At 46.5% G+C, this 16,186-nt stretch overlaps 1 protein-coding gene across 1 annotated transcript in view; it reads left to right on the forward strand.

Annotated features, from left to right (window-relative positions):
- LOC112831916 (putative tetratricopeptide repeat protein 41) overlaps positions 1-16,186 on the forward strand; it is a 69,330-nt gene that overhangs the window by 17,118 nt on the left and 36,026 nt on the right. The window contains exons 5-8 of the mRNA XM_025882378.2: positions 2,117-2,558; positions 5,282-5,521; positions 11,216-11,414; positions 12,258-12,436. Of these exons, the coding sequence (XP_025738163.1) occupies positions 2,117-2,558; positions 5,282-5,521; positions 11,216-11,414; positions 12,258-12,436 (1,060 nt within the window). The remainder of the gene's footprint in view (positions 1-2,116; positions 2,559-5,281; positions 5,522-11,215; positions 11,415-12,257; positions 12,437-16,186) is intronic.

Consider the following 16,186-nt stretch of genomic DNA (forward strand, 5'->3'; position numbering starts at 1 on the left):
AGGTGGGCAGTCTGGTTCTAGAAACTGTGGCCTTTACTCCCGCCTGGTTCTGCCCCCTGCCTCCCTATTTTACACTTTTATCAAGCATTTGTTGGGCCCCTAGTATTTTCTTTATGTTGTATATTTTTATCTGCCTCATCTACACTGATTTTGCACATATCAAATTGGTTGCTCTTTAGTTTTTATCCCATTGGAGATGATATTGGATCCGTGGAACCTCTAATACACCTTAGTATCGGTCATTACTTTGTGAAGCATTTTCTCTAAAACTTAAAAACACATGGACTTGTACATTATGTAAGTAATCTATGTTTCTTATAGAGAATATGATAAAGAACAAGAACACAGAAAGTTAAGCATACTCATAGTCTCACCACTGTTCAGCATTTTGGAGTATAGCCTTCTTTTTTCCTATGGATGTCTATACACACTCATTGATGCTTATGTCAATGAAATTACACACCATATTATTTTGTAATCTGCTTCTTAATTTAATACACAGCAGGCACCATCAATTCAACAAGTAATTATTGACCACTCAGTATGGGAAAAGCACTGTAAGCGGAGTCTGACATGGTCCCTGCAAACAAATGGGGCTTTCGTTCTAGCAGGGGATGGCAGATGTTAATGATGCAATTACACAAATAAGTATGATTGCAACTGTGACAAGGGCTGCCAAGGATCAGTATGTAGTGTCGTGAGAGCTTCTAATGAAGGGACTTGGCCTTTGGGGAAGGCTCCCTGGAAGAAGGGCTCCAGGCAGAGCTGTGTGGGAGGAGAAGGGACTGTCTAGGTTGTTACCGGCCCCAGTGTAGTGCAGTGGTTAGGAGCCTGCCTGGGGAGCCAGACCCTTGGTTTCAACCCCAGCTCTGCTGCGTACTATCAGAATGAATTAGATATGACATTTAGCCCCTCTGTTTTGCAGTTTCCTCCTCTGCCTATCTAGAGGTTTGTTAGGAGGACTCAATGAGTTGGTGTATTAAAATTATACCTGGGATTTGATTTACAGGAGGATGACTGACTGACAACATGGAGAAGCCAGTGCCATTGAAAGAAGAAATTATGACTTATATTTCCCAAGAGAAGGAGACACACCATGTCATACAGGGCCCCGGGGGGAGTATCACAGTGGCCAGGAGGCGGAAGACAGGAGCCAGGAGAAGGCCCAGGCCAAAGCCTTTATGGGGGTTCCCGTGGGAAAAGCAGAGTAAACCATTCAGGATTGGCTAGTTTGTACAATTCCAGCAGGCTTTGTGGCATAGGGACTGTCCCTGGTTGTCTGGTCCCTGGCCCTGGGATGATGTAGGTCAGGGAAATATTGGGTTGGTGAGTGAAAGGCAGATAAGAAGGTGGGTGGGGGGCATGGTCTTGGATTGGCTGGTCTGCACATGACAGGGATGTTCCAGGCAAGCTGTCCATCACCCCCAGGAATTAACTTGTCTTGGGAGGAGCAGTTTCTCCTGGATCTGTAAGGCCCCTGAGAGATGGCAAACTATCAGAAGACACAAAAAATAAAAATCTTTAACTAATACAGTTAGTACCTGAAGACACATCCCACACAGTGCCGGGCTCAGAGTAAGTGGTCAGTGTTTGATAGTTGCTCTTATTATTATGGTAGTGGCGAGGGGTGGGAAAAGCTGTTAAAGGAATCTAAAAAGATCTGATTAGGTGTTTATTTTATTCCGAAATAAAGCCATTTAACTTACGATAGTATTGCGGTATAAAGCAACGATTCTTCAGCGTAAAACAGTGTTCCCCTTTTCAATCAAATGGTCCAGTTTGTACTGTTAGGTTTCCTTTGGCCATCACTGTAGGTCATTCTTCAGAAGCCTACGATTTGTCGGATTACTTGTTTGTAGGAATCTCTTTTTAGAGGTCGCGTTTGTACTATCAAATTCAAAACGGATGAGTCAGTCAAATACAGTTCTGTGGGGTGAGAGTGGGTATTTCCTTAATCACCATATTGTTTGCTATCCAACTTACTGTTAATAACCTTAACCCCAGCCTTTACGCTGTACTTACTCCCTCTATTCCAGCTACTCTAAGTTTAAAAACCATCAGCAAAGGAGTTTTAAGGTCTTTAAAGATTCCCAATGTCTTTGACTTTCTCCATCAGGCAAAAGATTTCTCTTGGCTGCCATGCTTACTGCCTCCTCATTGCAAATTTATCATGAGCACTGTCTCCTCCAGCTTGTCCTACAAGTCGCTGTGTGCCCGCCCGGATGTGAGGACAGTGGAGCTCCCAAGTGTAGGAGACGAAGAAGTGAAACTAAACATCTTTCAACAGTATCTCTTCATTCCCAACAAAGACCCGCTCCGACAGAGCAAACACACTTTGAGGAAAAGAACAAACCTGAATCCTTTAAAACTCACAATCCTAGCAAATGAGCTGAGAGAATGTAGAATCTACCGAGATGAGTATCAGTGTCTGAAGGAGTACTTAGAGGTGGTCTCTATTCAGGAGCTCTGGGAATTGATTCTGATACGCTGGATTGAAGACTATAGCTGGACTTGCATACCAAAAAGGGCCAATTCAGACACAGTGCCTTCAGGAGAAGGTAGGCCTTGGCCAGTTTGACAACCAGCTGGGGCATGCATGGGGAGCCATGGGGAGAAAGATGTATGGTGAACGACCCAGAGGAGGAGGGTCTAAGGATAAGGTTGTCAGAGAAAATACAGGATGCCCAGTTAAATTGTAATTTCAGATAAAGAACAAATAATCTTTTAGTAAAAGCATGCCTCAATTATTGCATGGGACATACTTATACTAAAAATTAGTTGAATTACAGATAAATACTTCCAGTAGAAGTATATCCCAAATTATTGCATGAGCTATACTTATACTAAAAATCAATTTGTTGTTTATCTGAATTTCAAATTTAACTGCATGCTCTGTATTTTAATTTGCTAAATCCAACAACCCTGTGTTGGGAGCTCTGTGTTGACTGTAAAGAGAATTGTATTAGGCACGTTTTTCAGGAGTCTAAGAAATGGGCCTTTATTCTTTCTTTTTTTTTTAAATATTTATGAGCAAGACAGAAAATGAAAGAGAGAGGGAGAGAGGGAGGAGCGAGGGAGAGGGACAAGCAGACTCTGTGCTGAGCCCAGAGTCCTACACAGGGCTCAGTCTCAGGACTGAGATCATGACCTGAGCCAAAACCAAGAGTCAGATGCCTAACCGACTGAGCCACCCAGGCGCCCCTGGCTTTTATTATTTCTATAACTCAATTCTTTTGAGCCTATAGTCCAAGTGATGGCAGAAACCTAATTCAGTTAATCTAGGTTAATTCCATCAATTTAGCTTGTTTTCAGACAATTCAGGGTGTTTTTCAGTCAAGCGAGGATTTGTGTCCTTCCTGTGTCTCTTTTGGGTTGAGTTTAAATCTGAGGGCCTTGCTGCTGGGTGTCCTCGGTTGTCATCTGTCCCTGCTGTCTTCCGCTGAGGTGGTCATGGCCCCATATGGTCCACAGATACTGACGTTCCTCCAATTTTGGCATCCTCTAAGACGCCTGTGTTCCCATCTGTTCTTGAGTTGTTTGCTCTACGCTGCCATCAGCCACCACTTTCCCTCATCTTAATGTGAGGAGGCCCCTCTCCTCCACTAACATCTGCACCCTTCTGGAGCCTACAGAAGGTAGGCTTGTGGGTACTGAACATTCGTGACAGAGCACATTGGTTGCTCACTGCACGCTTGGAGCTCCTGGCTCTGTAGGTCTCCACATAGTGATTTCTGCTCTCTGGTTGTGAGGGCAACAGGAGATCTGCAGAGCTGCTGTCTTCTAGGCTTCCAATGGGAAGCAGAGTGCAGGCTCTCTGTGCTCTTGGGTCCCCAAGTGCGTCTGTCTGGTGGGTCCTCTCTCCCTGCTCACAGCCTGGGTGCGGGGACAGCACAGGCCCCTTCACAGAAACCCACCCGAGCAGCTCCATTGCTCTCTTTCCTCTCTGTCTCCTCCACCTTTCTTGGTTCAGTCTTCCTTAGCTCAGCCTGTAACTGTCTGAGTCTGTTGTTTGTGGTTAAAAATTTTTTCCATGTGTTGGTCAGGAGTTTGTTTTTTGATATTCAAGAGTCAGTCTTTTGAGAAGGAAAGTTTATTCTCAAGGCTGTTATCTCTGCTATGAGCTTAAAAATTCTTTTCTGAAACTTGAGTTTCTGCTACAATAACCTTCTCTGAAGGATGATGAATTTAGAATGGAGCAGGGATGGGGACGTGGGGGTGGGGAAAGAAGCAGAAAATGCTTGGACTGAGAGATATATTGGTTGGCATGACAACATATTGTCTTGCCCCATTTTTTGCTCTAGAGTATGCATTTCTGCAAATAAAATTGATGGCAAATTTAGTGTACCCTCCCCCACCTGCAAAGAGGTGAAAAAAAGGTCTTTGTGCCCTGAGAAGGGTCACACAAGCAAAGTGACCCATGGCTGTGCCCATGGCTGTCCCTTGTTGTCCAGCATTGTGCAGGAAAGCCCAGGCCCCCTTCTTCTGAGGGACTACTCCTTTCCCTGGCTGACTTTCCTCCTGATAGCACTGCCCACTGACCCGTCCTCAAGTCCAGGGCACTCAGCCACAGGTCCAAGAAGAACTTGGTCAAACTCGGGTCAACCTCAGAAGAAGCTTGCACGGCTGGGGCTGAGCAGCTGCCTCTGCTTAACAATTGCAGGTGTTTGGGATGCATGCCCCAATCCTAGTACAGGAAGTCCATTTAGAATGACAGACACTGTCGTTTCTCTCAATGGCCTTAAGGGTCTCTTTTGAGTTGTTTGACCATAAAGCCAGTGGGAAATCCAGCTCTGGCTGAAAAATCGAAGGGTCAGGTGAGTCATGTGTATAGCTGCTTCGAGTGGTATCTGTGAATGTGGCAAGAGACCAACCACACAGAAAAACCATTCATACCCATACATGCAAATTTGATGTTTGTGAATCTCAAGAAAGACTGCTTAGTAGTATCATAATGGGCCAGCTTGCCAGTTTGGAACCGTAGCTCACATGGATGTATTAGTTGGGACAATGTAGATGATAACTTAATGCCTGAAAGTCTGGGCTCTGAAGCCAGGTTGTCTGTGCTCAAATCCACATTCTGCACTTATTTCTGTGTGATCTGGGTAAGTTATTTAACCTCTCTGTGCCTTATTTGTCTTATTTGTAAGACAGGAGAGTTAGGTAGTATCTACTTATAAGACGATTAAAAGAAAAGTTGTTAGTCGTATAAAACATTTAGAATGATGCCTGGCAGATGGGAACTCTTCTTTTTGTCATCATTGTCATTACGTTTTCTTAACAGTGCTGGATGGCTGGGTGGTCGATGCTCTGTGCTTATTGAGCATCTCACATTGTGGATTGACTGAGGATGAGATATTCCAGATTTTGGACATGCTGGGCTACAGAGATCATTACAAGGTGACCACGTTGCACTGGGCTGCCTTCCGCAATGCCACCAGACAGTGGGTCCAGGAGAAGCCCAATGGCCTCCTGTACTTCAGGCACCAGTCCCTGCGGAATGCTGTGGAGCACAAGCTTCTTGGTAAGGCTTGAATCTGTGCGAATACCTGCTAGTTAAGAAAAGGGAAGTTTGCATGCAAGGGAAAACTTGTAGCTGGCATTTCTCAAGTAGAAGTGAATCTATAAACACGTATAAACATGGTGATAGAAATTAATACTTGTACCTACTTGTGAGTTACAGAGACCTGACATCAATGGATTAATTTTCTCTTCCATCCCAGGATTTATTCTCTCACATGAGAACTTTCTGGAGGTAGGTTGCCCTATTGGCTCCACATAGTCATCTGGGACCCCATTCCTTTTGTGTCCCTGATCCACACACTAGCTTGCCTGCTCAAGGTCACCTCCTGTTCATGACTGCTGGAAGCAGCATGGCTGCTGGAGCTCCAGCCATTGCATTTTGGGCAACAGGAAAGATGAAGAGAAGAAGAAGGGCTTGCATTTACTTTTAAGGAGCTTTCCCAGGTTTCCACCAACATTTCCACTGTGTCTCCAGAACTTTGTTGTTTGGCCACCACTAGATACAAGGAAAGTTGGCAAATGGAGGTTTCAACAGATGTGTTGCTACTTTAAACCACGGTGGGCGTCTGTCACTAACAAAGATGAGGGACGTGGTTATTGGGTAGGCATTAGCAGTCTCTGCCCTAATTCTGAAATCAAATTCTATCCCCTTCTGAAAGGATAGCAGGTCTGAATCTGAGACACGGTGGCAATCACAGACACTTGACCTAGAGGCAGAGCACTCTATTCATACAGAGAACTTCAGGTGTGAGGACTTAAAAAAACCTTTAAATCACAGCCTCTGCAAAGATGCTAAGCTCTGCACAAATTTCCTTTTAAGTTTACTATGTCCTCTTTAGCTTTCTTTTTTAAAAAGATAAATCCTTTCCACTGTTTCCCTCCTACATTGTCATCATTTTTACCACCTCTGAAGTTACATAATGTGGCAAAGAGAGCAGGGTGAGGAATGAGGATGTTCCTAGGTGTGATGTCAGCTCCTCTGTTCACTTGGCCTCTGATGGTTTGCAACACACCCTGGCTCATCATTTTCCCAAAGAACAGTAACACTCTTGGAGGTGCAGGAACGAAAGGGCCATGGCGTGGCTGTTAAAATTCTGGGTATAGGCTGTACCCCTTCTCTGCACTGTGAGCCCCAAAATAAAGCACTGCTGGCAATACTCACTATTGTCAGAGAAAAAAAAACCCAACTTCTCATGCTGTAGAATCAGGACGTGAATACATCTTTCCTGGAGGCACGGGGGATTGTAATTGCAACAATTCACTTCCACGTGGCCTGAGCATGGGAAGCAAGCACAAACTACAAGGAGAAAAATGATCCCAAAGCTAGGGCTAGAGGACTTGAGTCTGCAATGACATTTTTGGTAAAGGACTATCTTTTGACATAGTTTGTCCAAATGTCACATCCATCATTTTGGGGCAGACTAGTCTGTCACGTGCATGTGCATGCATGCTCCTTTCCTTTGAGATTAATACTCTGGTATTATATTCAATTTGTAATTTAAATTACTCCTATCAAACATGCTTTAGAGGCGTGCTTTGATCCCTGGGCTATGATAGAGCAACCTCTTTCCCCTTCTGGTACTAAAGCTGAGGATTCTCTGGTCTTGCCTACTTTGTGTGTGGGTGCCCGTGTGTGTGTGTGTGTGTGTGTGTGTGTGCATGCATATTAGTGGGGTTGAAAAGGAAAAGGGCAACTAGGGAGGAGAGCTGAAAAGCTGGGAGATGCTCTTCTAGTGCTTCTAGATCATTATCGTGGCTTGTTGCCCCCGGCCATCATGGGCACCACTTTTTATTTAGTGCTTTCACTGTGCCAGCCACTTCACATACATTATTTCCTTTATTTCTTGTGTACACAGAACATCCTCCGACTAGGCTAGGTCATTTCAATTCTGGTTTCCACCCACCTCCTAGAAAGTCCTCACCTGCTCCAGGTGTCTGTAGGAGTCCCTGAGACTCAGGAGATCTGCAGATTGTGTTCCATGGGCTCCCCCATCTGTTGGCTATAGTCACCCCAGAGAGGCTCTTCTGGTTTGTGCTTACTGATGTGGGTACCTACCAACTGCCCCCGTGAGGCTCACCGTGAGAAAACAAGGCCTCATGCTGAGGTCCCCCTCCTTTTGTCCTATGGCAGCCAGACCTCGAGGTGCCAGGATGGTGCTGCTGTCCAAGGGGGGAATAGGTGTTTTCTAGGAGACCTGAGCCATGCAAGCTTCCTCTCCCAAACTGTCCTTCCTCAGGATCTCAGGGAGCCCTTCCTGGAAAGAGCCCCTTCCTTTTCTTCTTAGAACCCCTCACCCTGTAAAAGCTCGAAAACCCAGTCTATGAAGCCCACTTTGCAGCAATTGTTGAGCAGAAGGAGTCAGCGTAGCATAATGGGTGAAAGTGGGGTCCTGATGCTAGATTGGGGGAGAGTCTTGGCTTTCCCACTTTCTAGCTGAAGACTTGGCTACATCATTTCATCACTCTGTACTCAGGTTCCTCTTCTGTAAAATAGTAAGTGAACCAACCTCAGAGCATTATTACTAGTAAGCAAGCATTCAATCACTAATTCATGTAATTACAAGTACTTAGAGTAGGTTTGGCCCGTAGTAAATTCTTGAGAAATGTTAGCCATTATGAATTCTCCCTTTGTTTGACTCATCTGTCTCCCCTGTGGCCTTTTATCTACCATCTTTCCCCAAATGACCCATGCAAATCACCTGGTGGTCTTGAATTCTGTTGGTCTAAGGATTCTTCCATTTCATCAGATACCTTTAAGCAGGTCTGAATTCCCTGGGCCCTACTCCAGTTACATTCGATAGATGTTTTGTTTTTTAAAGATTTTTTTTTTTACTTATTTATTTGAGAGAGAGGGCATGAGCAGGGGGAGGGTCAGAGGGAGAGGGAGAAGGCTCCCCACTGAGCAAGAAGTCTGATGTGGGGCTCGATCCCAGGACCCTGGGATCAGGACCTGAGCCAAAGGTAGATGCTTAACTGACTGAGCCACCCAGGTGTCCCCATTCAATAGATGTTTTTGCTGAATGAATGCACAGCTGTTCCTGACAGTTGGTTTTTTGGCCCTGCTGTTTCTAGAAGCTTCCATATCCGTTGTTTTGAGAGCCAATACTAAATGTCAGTCTCTAGTGTTTGCCTGCAGTGGAATCAGAATCTGGAGATCTGAGCACAGGAGAAGAGTTATGAGCTACCTGCAGGTGATGCTGTGGTCATGGTAGAGGAGCAGCCTCATTTCACTGTCTTTCCCTCACTCCCAGGCCTGTATGCTGTTTGGCAGAGTCTACCTTCTTTCCTACCGACAATCACCATGGCTTCTATTATAAACAATTTCTTGTTAAGAGCAAGGACTTTAGAATCTGACAGAATTGGCATGACCCTGTGAAAGGTGCTTAACTTTCTAAGACTCAGTTTCTCACCTTCAAAATGGGGATAATCACAGTATTTACCTTGAGCGTATTAAAAATGTTAAATATGCTTAATGTAAGGTACTTAATATAGTATCTGGCACAGTGATAACCACTGTGGTGGCCGTGACAGCCAATTGCCAATATTTCCAGCCCCTCCACCCACCATGGGAAGCACTTCCCAGTCCCTTCATTGGGTGGCATCTTGTGACCACTTCTGTCCAATGGTTGTACGTGGCTCCTGGCAATGTTCAGATGGCTGCTGGTCTCTCAGTCCCAGAGTGAGCAGACCTGGATTTGGAGGTCCAGCCAACATGTGATGGCATGATAAACCTTTGCTGTTTTAAGCCACTGAGATTTTGGGGTCGTCTGTCCACACAGCATAATATAGCCTGTCATGAGAGAGAACAACACTACAGAAATGTCAACCAATCAGTCTGTCTGTGATGATTGTACTGAACTTGGTATGTACGGATGATGCCATGGTCAAGCCATTCCTCACATCTCATGCAATTGGAGGAGCACTGGAATTGAGTCAGAAGGTTTGAATCTTCTTCAATCATGGGCTGGCCAGAGGCCAGCCACCTGGTCCCTCTGAGTTTAAGTAGCTTTGTTTGTCATATAGGGATTGGATTAGCCAGGGTTCTCCGGAGAAACAAGACCAATAGGATTAGGTCTCTATCTCTATATATCTCTATATAGATCTCTAGAAAAAGATTGTGAGCGTTTGGCTTATGTGATTATGGAGATTGGGAAGCCCCAGGATCTTGCCGTCTACAAGCCGGAGGCCCAGGAAAGCTGGTAGAGTTGGTGGAGTTGGTAGAAAGCTGGTAGAGTTGGTAGAGTTGGTAGAAAGCTGGTAGAGTTGGTAGAAAGCTGGTAGAGTTTGTAGAGTTGGTAGAAAGCTGGTAGAGTTGGTAGAGTTGGTAGGAAGCTGGTAGAGTTCCAGTCCAAGTCCAAGGCCTGAGAACCAGGGGAGCCAATGCTGTAAGTTCTAGTCTGAGTCTAAAGGTCCGAGAACTAGAAGTGCTGAGAAGTCAGAGATTCCAGCTCCAGCAGAGAATGAGCTCGCCTTCCTCTGCCTTTTTTCTATTCTGGCCCTCAGCAGATTGGATGATGCCCATCTGCATTGGTGAGGGCGATTTTTACTCCATCTACCGGTTCAGATGAGAATCTCTTCCAGAAACACCCTCACAGACACACCCTGAAATAATACCCAACCAGCCCTCTGGGCATCCCTTCATCCAGTAAAGTTGACATGTAAAATTACATGGGAAAATCACAGATTTTCATATCCTTTCATATCTCACAAGGTTATTTCGTAAAAAGATAAACTCTGTTTTCTATGACAGTGTTCTGTGCACTTCAAGCATTGTGTTTAATACTCTAAATCTGGGATGCAGGGTGATATTTGTCCCAGTTCTCTTTCTCTCTCATTCCCCAACCCCCTTCCCTATTTATGACGCACAAAATTGCCCTTGCCTTGCCCAGTGGAAGAGGGGAGTTTCCTTCTTCTTCCGTGGGTTTCTGAATCACTCTACATGCCACCAGCTAGCATGAAGTCTCTCCAAGCACGTAGAGAACCTGGAATTCATTCCAATGGAAATGCAGAACAGTTATTTGAACAATGGGCTCCCCTTCTATTACGGCTCTTGTGAAGAGCTGGGCTTGGTGGGCCATCCAGCAGAATGATTCATCTTGGAGAAAAAGCTTCAAGCAGAATATTTAAAATACTTCCATTTTGCCTTTCAAGGATGAGTATCTCTAAACTTTTAATGCAACAATACCCTTTTGTTTTTAAGAAGCTCGTTTCTGGGTAGTATGATCTGTTGGAATCACTTCTCTGGCAGTGAAAAATATAGTAATCTTGGCAGTAGTGTCCAATTTGTCATTAGTTTGCTCAGCTTCCCCTTGGCCTCTATGAGACCCAGGTGCAGACTTACTTCTCCAAACCTCATGTCCTCACATATTTGAAAGTGTTTATGTGGGTGGCAACCATGATGTATATTTAAAGTAGAAAAAAGTAGCTTACACACATTTCTTGGGGGAAGGGGAAGAGAGCCTGAAAAATGAGCATGCTCCCTAGCTTTTCAAAATCTGGGTCAGTGATCATAACTGTAACTAATTCTTTGGTGAATTCGGGTGGACTTATAAGAAGATACATTTTTAACATTTCAGGGTTTTTTCCAAGCTCCCTGTTTATTGTATCTAATTATGGCCACAGAGCTGTTATCTGCTATAGTGTTCTCATATACTAAGAAGTCAGATGCATTCCACTGTAATTGATTTGTCAATAGGTGTGCTCACTCCTGTCAGAGAAAGCAGTCCATATACCTTTCAGAACCCAACGAATCACAGGAAAACACATTTCCACCGAGTCTTAGTCCGTTTCTTCCAACGGCAGACAGCTTTCTGGAGAGTGTATGAGGAGCTGCCGTGGCACATGAAAATGAGCGGCTCCTGGGGGGACTTGTGCAGCTTCCTCTCAAGCCCCAGGTAAGGCTTGTCCTTTCTATACGGTGGCATTCGAGCAGATCTCCTTCCTTTGCTAAGCACTGTGCTGACATGCCCACGTTTCCCTTAAGCAGGGCACATTCATTCACTTACTTGGTCAACCACCTGTTCATTCCTTCGGATGGGCCCCTCATTTGGCATCCGCTTCTGTGGCTGACGGATTCCTAGTGTCGCTCCGTTTGATCATCTGGCTCTCAGAGTGTTCCCTTGCCTGCCCTTCTTGACTCCACGGGGATTCCTGTCAAAGTTTGGAGGATTACAGAGACAGGAGGGCTTGTAGATGGGCTAGGATAAAGGACTGACCACATTCTCCTGCTGGACCCTGCCTTCCCTTTCTTTCTTTTCCCTCCTCTCTACTCCTCTCTGTCCCCCCCCACCTTCCTTCTTGTCCTCTTATGTACCCCTTGGCAAACATGTATCATTGACTCACTCTGAATCCCAGCTCTTGTAGGCCCTGGGGATGCAGGTGGGAATGAGACGCAGCTCTATCTAGCAGGGAGCATGTGGAGCCAGAGAAGAGCTACACATGGGGGTCACTGCTTCACTAGAGCAAAGACTCAGAGCTAGCAAGCTTGGGAGAGGGAGGGGCTTGCTCTGTGTGGTGGATTCGGGGAGCCTGCCTGGAGGAGGCGGCCTCATGGACAGATAAGTGGCAATGGCTTTGACTCCTTAAGAGTGACAGGCTCACATTTATCTGGTGACCTACCAAAGTCATAGTAGTTAAGGAGTTTATGAATAGGCTGATGGAATGGGGCAAACGGAAGAATAGCTTCCTTCAAGACACGAAATACTAAAATGACTTACATTAATTCTTTGTGTTGCAAGTATCACAGATTTTATATCAAAGATCCAAAACCCAAGCTTCTGGACAGGGCTGCACCTCATCCACTACTGGAATGTGTTGTCAGAAGTTGGATACGATGCTGCTGGGGCCTATTTATTCACAGTGGCCAAGATTAAAGCTGATAAGTGCCATAAAGTGAAGAAGAGACATACCCTCTCAGGTACAGTGAGTCGCTATGGTGGAATAGTCTGTTTTGCTGGGATGTAACGTGGCCAAGAGTTACTATTCTCCTGTTTCCCCACAGAATTCTGGTCATTCCAGCAGACCTCTCTGAGCACTCCTACCTACCACTTAAGCCAACAGTTTCCAGAGATAGGAAATTGAGAAAAAGCGTTAGGGTTTTGGTTTTTTGTTTTTTTTTTTTAATATTTTACTTATTCATTTGACAGAGACAGAGACAATGAGACAGGGAACACAAGCAGGGGGAGTGGGAGAGGGAGAAGCAGGCTTCCTGCAGAGCAGGGAGCCCGATGCGGGGCTTGATCCCAGGACCCCGGGACCATGACCTGAGCCAGAGGCAGACGCCTAACGACTGAGCCCCGGAAAAGTGTTAGCTTTGAGATGGCTCCTCTTTCTCCCTTGCTGTGGCGGTTTTCCGAGGCTCCATCCCTCACATTCTTCCTCTATTTTCTCAGGGCCTCAACCGCATTCCTAGCATCTTCCTCCGCCTTCTGTAGTTCCAGACTTGACCTCCTTTTGGAGCGTCTGCACATGTGCCCTGCTTCCCGAGGGCCACGGGCACTGTTGTTGCTCCATCGACGGCTTTCCCAAGTGACCAGCTGACAGTTCAAACGAAATAGATGCAAGCCCTGGATCATTTCAGATGTTCCCTCCGCACTTATGCTGCTTTCTGTGCTCCCTCTGTCTGCTCACAGTGCCCCAACTCCCCCCGCCCCCCGGGGCCCCTCACTCCATCCTGGAGACACACAATTATTGTCAAGGAGGGCCCCCATCTGAGTTGGAACAGCTGTCCTTTGACGTGCTGCCTAATGGCTTGGATTTGGACAGCACTCTGGTCAGTGTTTCTTCCCTTTGTTCTCCATAGTAGGCCCCCTTGCCTGCGTCTCTTTCTCCCTGTATTTCCTGGCTTCTTAAAACAGTAATAACATTCATTCGTTCTTTCAACAAATAGTAACTGCGCACCTTCCCTGGGCCCTGGACTCACTAGGCGTTGCTGATATATCGGTGAACGAGGCCAACTCATTCAAAACTAGTTCAAAACTGAAGCCTTGCTCCCATGGTTTTACCACTAGTGATCATAAGAACAGATTCTGAGCATTTGTCATGTGCCAGGCTCTAAGTTAAATACTTCTTGATATGTATTTTGTTTAATTCTAATAAAATCTCTATAGTATGACTAATATCTTGGTTGAAACTAAGGAAACTGAGTCTCAGAGAGGTGAAGTAAGCTGCCCAAGATGTCCCAGATAGTTAGGGATGGATTTGGACTATGTTGTTCCTGCATCCCTTTGAGTCCTTAGCCATGTAGTCTTTACCTGTATTCTTTTTTTAAAAAAAATATTTTATTTATTTATTTACTTGAGAGATATTGAGAAAGAGAGAGAGAGAGAGAGAGAGAGAGAGAGAGAGCACAGGTGGAGGGAGGGGCAGAGGGCAAAGGAGAGAGAATCTCAAGCTGACTCCATGCTGAGCACGGAGCCTGATGCAGGGCTCAGTCTCTTGACCCTGAGATCATGAGCTGAGCCAAAATCAAGAGTCAGATGCTTAACTGACTGAGCCCCCCCCGGCACCCTGTCGATATTCTTACTACCATGTATGAATTATGTAATTTTGGAATTTCTTCAATTCACTAATCCTCCGAGTGGTAGGACCCAAGCGATACTCTGAGGATTCCAGTGTGTTGAATAAAGCCAGGATGCATCTGGAATTGTATCGGTGCTTAGGGATGTAGAGTGTGGGAAGGAGATAGGGGGCGGGAGATGGTGCGGGGAGAGCACTGTGTGTCATAGGAAGCTGGCAGCTAACCTACAGAAGATGAGATCTCTGGGTGGGGGTGAGTGTCCTTCCTGATGATGCCATGCTGCTTGTCATAACGTGGTTGTTATGGTGATGGAAAGGGCTGGGGGCTGGGGGCTGACAGTGGGAGGAAATCACCTAACATTTCAGTATGTAAGGATTTTCTGGATGTAAATGAGCCTAATTCAGAATGTGTCCCTTTGAATTAGGCTGGAGAATCGGTAGGGCTCTCTGTGATACTGCAAACATGCTGTTCGTATGATCATCTGCTGGTTAGTCTCGGCTCACTCTGGGTCCTGGGGGGCTCCTTAGCAGGGAGTCCTGGCCTCCATCACTGCCTTTGACACCTTCCATCTTCCTCACCCCTCATCCCTCACATCCCGTCACAGCCCAAAAAAAGTAGATTTTACTTCCATCCAGCCTCTCACATCCTCTCTGTCCTGGCCTCCAGACCCTCGTTCCCTCTGTCTGATCAGTTCTTCATAAAGCAAAGCTGTGATCAAGTCACCCTGCGCGTTGCTGCTGTCTGCCTTCATGTCTTAATCTCCACCTTGGCTGGCAGAGTCAGCTCATGGCCATCTGGGGGGGCGGTGTGTGGGGGGCTTCCTGAAGTCCCTCCGGGACTGTGTAGGTTCACTTTTCCCCCTTTTGGATTGCTGAATGTAGAAGCCACAAGACCAATGACTTGTTACCAAAGCAATAGAAGATTCATTGGAACATTCCTGCAAGATAGCGGGAATCCTGTATAATAGTCCCAGGAGGCATTCCAGTGGTCTGGTTGGCTGTCCGGGCCCCCCAAACATTGTTTTTCCTACCGTGCTTGTGTAGCCACACACAGCCCAGAGGCAATGGATCCTCCTAGGGTGCTGATGGGGACAATACCCTTAAACTGGAATGTTCTTTCAAAGGGGTTTTTGAGAAATCCTGTTTTATCGTCTGCAGTGACCGGGGTTGCTTTGCCAATTCAGCCCTGCCCTCCCTTCTAATAAAGAGGTCTGGACGGGCGGGCTTGTAAATGTTTACCACTAATGGCCTGAATCAATTCAGCCGTGTTTGCTGAGTTGGTGCCGCAGCCCACAGGACAGACAGGGTTCCTGCCTTGCTGGAGCGGATGGTGGAGTGTAAAACAGACACTCCTGAGAAGTTCAGCCGGAAGGAGCGGGACACCGTGGTGGCACGGAGCCTGGAGCAGGACCTTGACGAAGTGACATTTCATCTGAGACTTGGAGGATGAGTGAGAGCTCGTGGGACAAAGGGCTGAGGGGACAGCACGTTTGAGGACCGTGAGTCGGGGGGAGTGACGGCCCTGAAGAACGGCTACAAGAGAGCCTGCGCAGGCTCATCTGCCTGACGGGGGAGTAGGCGGGGGAGGGGAGGAGTGTGTAAGGTCTCTTCCTGCTCCAGGGGCTGTGCTCCAGCTCAGGACCCGAACGCATGCCCCGCCCGGCTTAGGGCGCCAGCTGCCGGACTCTGTGGTTTGGCGCCCCCTGGTGGCTGTGATGAGAACCAGAACCCTAACTTGTTAGGTTGGTGGAAAAGATGCTCAGTTCTGTGTCTGGAAATCGCTTCTCCCCAAGTGCTTCCCGCCTGCCCACTTGCCGCCTGGGTTTGCCCCTCCTGGCGGGATGCGTCTGGGCAAGTTACATCTCTGACTGATGGCCAGTAGGGAGGACATGGAGCCTACAGGACAACTTCGATGGGGATGGGCCAATTTTTATAGATTATCTGTGACATGATAAGCTTGGTTTTGACTGGAGTCTTAGGCCACATCAAAGTGAAGAAAATCCATTTCTGGCTGCACTTGCACTTTTAGGCTAAGTCAAACACCAGAAGAGACAGACTATAAACAGATGTGGCAGAAGGATGGGTCCCAGCATGGCTCCATCTTGACGGATGACTGGCTACCCTCCAGGTGGCAGACGTGGTGGGTTGG

The sequence above is a fragment of the Callorhinus ursinus genome, unplaced genomic scaffold (genome assembly GCF_003265705.2).
Source record: "Callorhinus ursinus isolate GAN/ISIS: 27379988/994484 unplaced genomic scaffold, GSC_fseal_2.0 scaffold14, whole genome shotgun sequence".
NCBI lineage: Eukaryota > Metazoa > Chordata > Mammalia > Carnivora > Otariidae > Callorhinus > Callorhinus ursinus.